We start from the raw sequence: 7,500 nt of genomic DNA on the forward strand, positions 1-7,500 counted from the left end.
GCAGAATAGGGGTCAATACAGGTCAGTAATAGCACAGGGAGACTAACTGCTGGAATTTGGAGACACTGGAGATGGAGAGACGGTTTAGAGGAGGACAATGAGATGTAAAATGGGCGGAGCTACAGATCATACTGCAACCCCCCAGTAGAGGCGCTAGACCTGTGGTGGCTTCACTTTTAGGAGCTGTGCATGTTTTCTAGAGTCTGAGCGGTCAGAGGTCAAACACTCACCGGCTTCTTTAGGAAGAAGAGGGAAAACGCTCCAACCAGCGGCATCTCACCCAGCAACGGTTCCAGCACCACCCTCAGCACGCCATGGAGCTGTAGACACACATACAAGCATATGTATATTATATATGGATAATTATATATATCATATTGGAAGACTGACCACTGGGGTCTCCTGCTACCTGCCCCACCCCGCAGAGCAACATCACGACAGTTGACATGCGAAGATTGGCAGCGTTCATGTTGGTGTTCATTTCGTGTTGTGTTTAAACCTCGACCACTAGATGCACTAGATGGACAAAAGTATTGGGACACCTGCTCATTGTTTATTGTTTCCTCTTAAATTAAGGTTATTAAAAAGAGCTGATCCTACTTTTGTTGGAGTAACTGTCTCTACTGTCCAGGGAAGAAGACTTTCTACTAGATTTTGGAGAAACATTGCTGTGAGGACTTGATTGCATTTAGAGATTAGAGTATTAGTAACTGCAGACCTTTTTATTTGGATAAATAAATAATTTAAATAAAACAAATAAAAATGTGTTTATTTATTTGTTTATGAGCAGAGTACAGCTTAAAGGTTACTGATTATTTTTCACATAGCTGACCAGTCACATATTTCCCTGAACACTCAAGAAGTATAGTATAGTGTAGTATAAATATATTATTAATATTAATATTATTTATAATATTATAAATGTATTTTATAAAGTATATATATGCCTTTCTTTATCTTCATGTAGTATGTATGTATTATTATTATGTATACCTTAATACATTCTTATTTATGTATTTATTATTTATGTTTTAATTGTATTGTACATGTACAGACATGCCTTTCTTTATCTTCATTGATTTCATTATTATTATTATTATTATTATTATTATGAAGACCTTAACACTCTTATTCGACCTTATAACACTCTTAACACGCTTATTCTTATTTATTTTATTTTTATTTATAGACATGTATAGACATGCCTTTCTTTATCTCCATTTAATTAATTAATTAATTATTATTATTATTATGAAGACTGTAATACATTCTTATTTATTTATTTATGTATTTATTCTTTATATTTAATTGTATTTTTAAAAGTAAAGACATGCCTTTTTTATCTTCATTGATTTAATTATTTATTATTATTATTATTATTATTATAATCATTATTATTATTATTATTATTATTATTGTTATTATTATTACCTTAATGCATTCTTATTTATTTATTATTTATTTTTAAAAGTATACACATGCCTTTCTTTATCTTTAATTTATCTATCTATCTATTTATTTATTTATTTATGAGAAAAGCAGCTGATTCACACTGACGGCGTTCACAGATTTCACTGAACACCCGAGGACACACAATCACACACGTTTTCAGCCGTGAGAAATACCACAGCTATTTTTCTCTGGCCATTTGTGCTACAGTGTGATGGACACACACACACACACACACAGCTCTGAGGAGTGTTCCTCCTCAGCGCTGATGGTGATTTATTCGGACAGCTGAGAGGTTCCTGCCGGAGCGAGGAGGACAGCGTGAGGTTTACAGACTGACCACACTTCTGTCCAGCCTGAACAAACACCGACTTCACTGAGAGTCCTCTGAGGGGTGGGCTCGCACAGGCTGTTCAGAATGAATGACCACTGCAGAGGTCACAGCCCGGGGTCAATAACCAAAGCACGGTGAAGCTTTACACTAACTGCTTCTCCCTCGTCTTCTCTTACACGCTGTGTCATCATGTGACGTCGACATCATGTGACGTCCCGGAAAAACAGAACTGGCTGCTTTGTTTATATGTGTGTGTGTTATGAAGTTCCTGTAACTGCAACCTCCACAAATCCTGATATCTAATTATGTAATTATACCATTACACTAAAATACTGCAGTATAATGACAGTAATAGCTGCCACACACCTCTAAATCCTCTACAAAAAGGTAATATCACAGCCTACTCCGGTCACTCCGCACCGCTCACATCTCTATTATTGCCTGATCTGTTGGTGTACACGGAGGGTGTATGTGTGTGTGTGTGTGTGTCGTATGTCCCTATGTGTATTTGTGTCGTACAGTTCCTGGCCCGGCACAAGGGCATTTCAGCATTTGGTTACGTTCCCTACTATAAATACACACACACACACACATACACACACACACACACACACACACACACACACACACACACACACACACACATACACCCATTCTTTATAAATAGGCCGCATTCAGGCAAGGATCATTCCTTCCAGGAAACATAAAGCAAACGTCAGAGCAGAGCTGAAGGCCCTCCCACCCCCAACCTGCACACTCACCCACCCCAACAGTCCCCCTGCAGTCTGCCTTTCTTCCACACATCAGTGAAAGAACAGGAGGTTCTGAAGAGCTCACTGAACTCCAGCGTGGTTCTGTATGTAATAGGAGACACCGCTGCACCAACCACAACAAGTCAGCTGGTGAAGTCTCCTTCCCTACTAGATCTTCCTCCATCAGCTGTGAGTGGTGTTATTATTAAACAGTGGAAGAGTTTAGGAGGAACAGCTCACAGAGAGCAGCTCAGCCACCGAGTGTCTGTCAGACCACGTAAAGTTACAGAGCGGGGTCAGGGCCGAGTGCTGAGCTCAGAGCAGAGCCTCCAATAACTGCAGAGCTCCAGACCTGCTGCTGCTGGTAGAGCTTAGAGCAAAGGGGGACCAGCTCCTTATTAATAAAGCCTATGGGTTTAGAATGGGGGGTCAGAAAAAAGCTCCTGTAGGTGTCCCAATACTTTTGTCCATGCAGTATATGTAAATGATTTTGGTTTTGATTGGTTGGTTCTGACAACTGAATCTGTGCATTTACAGTCCTGTGCAAAAGTTTTAGTCCCCTGTGTGAATTAGCAGTAAGGGCTTAGATAGGTTCTCCATCACTGTGTTCATCATTAGAACATCTCCAAAGTTCTCCTCTCTCATGGAGTCTAGTATTATTTAGAGTTCTCCTCAGATCAACACCTGGTTTGGTGGTAAATCAGGGCTTAATGATGGTAAATCAGGTGAGCTGCTGCTGCTGCTGCTGCTACAGTTGAACACATCCTCCACGCTGTGCTGGCTGGACTGGGGGGCGTCCAGGAGAACCCTGGAGGAACCGAGCTCTGATCTCACTACTTTCTTTCCTCAGAATGAGAAGCTCTTGTTTCTCCTTTTTACTGGATTCATGTTCAGCTGCTTTATCTGATCTGATCAGATCTGGAGCTTCTACTGTAGAACCCTCTCACTGCTGAGAGACGGGGTCTGAAATCTGCATATACCACGTAAATGTGTTACTGCCTGTTTTTGATAAACATCCGTTTCACGTCCAATCAATAAATTCTATAGATAAATATATTTATAAATGTATTTAATAATAGATATAAATGAAGCTACGTGTAGGAAAGTACCTGTACACTTTTAATCCCAGCTTTGCAGTAGTACCGCTTGATGTCCACATCAATCTCCGTATTTGCAGCGAAGCTGAGAAGACAAAAACGCAACGCTAAGTGATTCTGCAGAGCACTTCGATCAGAAAGGTCCAGCGGAAACAAGGCAGTTAGGGATCACCTGATCTGGAGGTCCATGATGATCTGCCGTTTGTCCACGTTCTCTGAGTAAACTTTGACCCCGTTGACCCGGAGAGGCTGCAAAGGAAGCACAGTTGTTAATGTGTGGGTAAGTATGTGTGTGTGTGTGTGTGTGTGTGTGTGTGTGTGTGTGTTTGGTATTTTGTTACCCAGTATGCATTCTGTTGTGAACGTGGAAACTATTTCGAGTGTCCATCCACCGGACAGCTGCCTGTTCTGACCGCTACTGCTGTGCAGTGCATCCCATAGCTTACTGTGTACTCTATACACTTAATGGACAAAAGTATTGGGACACCTGGTCATTCACTGTTTCTTCTGAAATCAAGGGTATTAAAAAAAAGAGTTTCTCCTGCTTTTGTTGAAGTAACTGTCTCTACTGTCCAGGGAGGATGGCTTTCTACTAGATTTTGGAGGAGGAGCATTGCTGTGAGGATTTGATTGCATTAAGCAGCAAAAGCGTTAGTGAGGTCACGATGTTGGATGATGATCCCCATCCCACTTCATCATCCCCTTAACTCCTCAAGTCCTCAAGTCCTCAATTTCAAAAGTACCAGCCATCATTCCAGAGAACACAGTTCCTCCACTGCTCCACAGCTCAATGCTGGGGGGCTTTATACCCCTCTACTAGCCCACGCCTGGCATTATTAGGCAGCATGGTGCCAATAGGGTCATCATGTTTATCTGCCCCAGAGAGTCCTATTCTATTGGCAGTACTTCTCTACAGGGACTAGACAAGCTGTGGGTGTGTTTGCATCTAGTTAAAGTAGCTGAATGCATTCATAAGGAGATGTGTCCACAAACATTTGGACATATTTGGAGTATTTAACGATGCTGAGGTCTGGAATTCTTAATCAGCTCCACATCCTTTCAGACCAGCAGCAGTGAGCAGACTTCTAACAGTGGAAACGTGGACACACACACACACACACACACACACACACACACACACACGTGGATATGCTGATGATAGTCTGATGATGGCTGTGTTGGTGGTCTGCCAGGTCTCGCATGGTTGTTAGAGGTACACATTTGTTTTGTTGTGTTTTCAGTTTAAGGTTAATTGGGATCACCTGAGACATTCCAAACATTTTACTGAAAACATGCCAAATAAATTGATCTCTGCTGAACTGAAAGCGAGAGAAGGCAAGAATGCGTCTTCTTCTGAAGAAAATCAGATGAAACTGCAGGTTGCATGTTCTTAACTGTTGCCATTCGAGAGAATATTATAATGTGAAGATAATCTGATCAGACCTACATTACAGGACGTCCAGTTCTACAGCTTTAACACACTTCCATCTGAACTCCCCTTGATCCCTTTTAGAAGAAACAAAGAACAGGCGTCCAAATACTTTTGTCCAAATAGTGTTTAAAGTACACTGTACCCCAACACACTTCTGTCTGAGCCGACTGTAGCCCAACACACTTCTGTCTGAACCGACTGTAGCCCAACACACTTCTGTTTGAACCGACTGTAGCCCAACACACTCCTGTCTGAGCCGACTGTAGCCCAACACACTCCTGTCTGAGCCGACTGTAGCCCAACACGCTTCTGTCTGAGCCGACTGTAGCCCAACACACTCCTGTCTGAGCCGACTGTAGCCCAACACGCTTCTGTTTGAACCGACTGTAGCCCAACACACTCCTGTCTGAGCCGACTGTAGCCCAACACGCTTCTGTCTGAGCCGACTGTAGCCCAACACACTCCTGTCTGAACCGACTGTAGCCCAACACACTCCTGTCTGAGCCGACTGTAGCCCAACACGCTTCTGTTTGAACCGACTGTAGCCCAACACACTCCTGTCTGAGCCGACTGTAGCCCAACACGCTTCTGTCTGAGCCGACTGTAGCTTAACACTTCTGTCTGAGCCGACTGTAGCCCAACACGCTTCTGTCTGAGCCGACTGTAGCCCAACACACTCCTGTCTGAACCGACTGTAGCCCAACACACTCCTGTCTGAACCGACTGTAGCCCAACACACTTCTGTCTGAGCCGACTGTAGCCCAACACACTTCTGTCTGAACCGACTGTAGCCCAACACCCTTCTGTCTGAGCCGACTGTAGCCAAACACACTCCTGTCTGAGCCGACTGTAGCCCAACACACTTCTGTCTGAGCCGACTGTAGCCCAACACACTCCTGTCTGAGCCGACTGTAGCCCTCTTCATGCTAACTCAGCATAAATCGCCTATATGCGATACTGGTGGGACGAACTGACGCAGAGTCAGTGGACGTTATTCTGAGCTCAGCTGCACTGCAACTGGAGCACTGACCTACATACACTCTTAGAGGTTCACACACACACACACACACACACACTCAGAAATAATGAAATACAGAGATATCTGAAGTGCAGCATGTATAAGAAAGAGGGAGGATCTTGGAGGTGTGTGTGTGGAGTGTGTGCCTGACGGAGAAGTGGATTGCGTCAGACTCTTGTTTCTTGCCAGCTAGCCAGACTGGTTTCAGATCAAACTGTCGCGTGTGTGTGAGTGTGTGTGTGTGAGTGTGTGTGTGTGTGTGTTATAGCAAGCACCACGGCTATGAAAGATGAAAGATAATACAAGGGGCTGAGCACTTCTGTGGAATCAGCAGCTGATGGGAATCTCCTCTTCCTCCTCTCAGTTGGCATGCTGTGACACAGCTGAGCAACGTCTGAACGCCTCTGTTCACTTCGATCCAGCATGAGGCAACGGCTGGCACCCGCCGGCAACGGCTGGCACCCGCCGGCATCCGCAAAGAGACTGAGGTGAGACTGTGTGGTATCAGATCTCTCCACCACAAAATACAGTGGTCAAACAGTTCCTGGACTTCCTGGACACTAATTAGGCCTAGCCATAGAGTAACTGCAGTATCAACAGTGAAGCACCATGGGACTTTACTTAGACTAGGCTTAGGCCCAGTCCACACGTATCCGGGTGTTTTAAATACTGAGGTTTTTGACTGTTTTGACCTCCCGGTCACACGAAAACGCCATGCTCAGTCCCTGAAAACTGAGCTTTATAAAAACGCATGCATGTTTTCTGGCTGCTTCTCAAATGCCTCCTTGCTCCCTACATAGTGAAGTACACAAGTCATAAAACTACAGCGTCTACACTCCACGTATGAATAAATATCAATTCTGTTCTATTAGAGATACATAAAGCTCTGTTTAGAGTTACAGTCCATCATTTCCTGACCTGCATAGTGCACTACGTAGGGCGAACCATCTTTTACCACACACCTATACCATAGCAACACCTTAGCAACCACTTACCAACCCCTTAACAACCAACAACTATACCATGGCAACAGTTTTGGCACCCTACATTTTAGCCAAAGGTTTGTGGACACAGCTCTACTAGCCAAACGTACAGGTTGCAACACCTTAGCAACCACTTAGCACCTAACACTTATACCAAAGCAACACCTTAGCAACCACATGGTAACAAGAAACAAGAAACCAGAAAGAAACAAGAAACCAACAGTCATACCATAGCAACAGCCAAACGTATTGGTTGAGCTTTTAGACCAAAATCTATAACCACACACCACTTCCACAGCACCCACCTTACAATGTAAAAAATTATACCATAGCAACAGCCAAACTTATTAGTGCGTCAGTCTGTCATTTTCTGACTTGCATAGTGCACTACGTAGGGAGCAGTGTGTGATTTGGGATGAAACCTCTGTTTTCGTA

General features: G+C 43.6%; 1 protein-coding gene across 4 annotated transcripts in view; it reads right to left on the reverse strand.

Moving 5' to 3' along the window:
• Positions 1 to 7,500, reverse strand: part of esyt2b (extended synaptotagmin-like protein 2b) — a 65,899-nt gene that overhangs the window by 40,701 nt on the left and 17,698 nt on the right. For all 4 annotated transcript variants that reach the window (XM_072687160.1, XM_072687159.1, XM_072687158.1 and 1 more), the window contains exons 4-6: positions 3,805 to 3,881; positions 3,645 to 3,717; positions 231 to 320 (exon numbers count right to left, since the gene is read on the reverse strand). In XM_072687160.1, the coding sequence (XP_072543261.1) occupies positions 231 to 320; positions 3,645 to 3,717; positions 3,805 to 3,881 (240 nt within the window). The remainder of the gene's footprint in view (positions 1 to 230; positions 321 to 3,644; positions 3,718 to 3,804; positions 3,882 to 7,500) is intronic.

The sequence above is a fragment of the Salminus brasiliensis genome, chromosome 9 (genome assembly GCF_030463535.1).
Source record: "Salminus brasiliensis chromosome 9, fSalBra1.hap2, whole genome shotgun sequence".
NCBI classification, from domain to species: domain Eukaryota; kingdom Metazoa; phylum Chordata; class Actinopteri; order Characiformes; family Bryconidae; genus Salminus; species Salminus brasiliensis.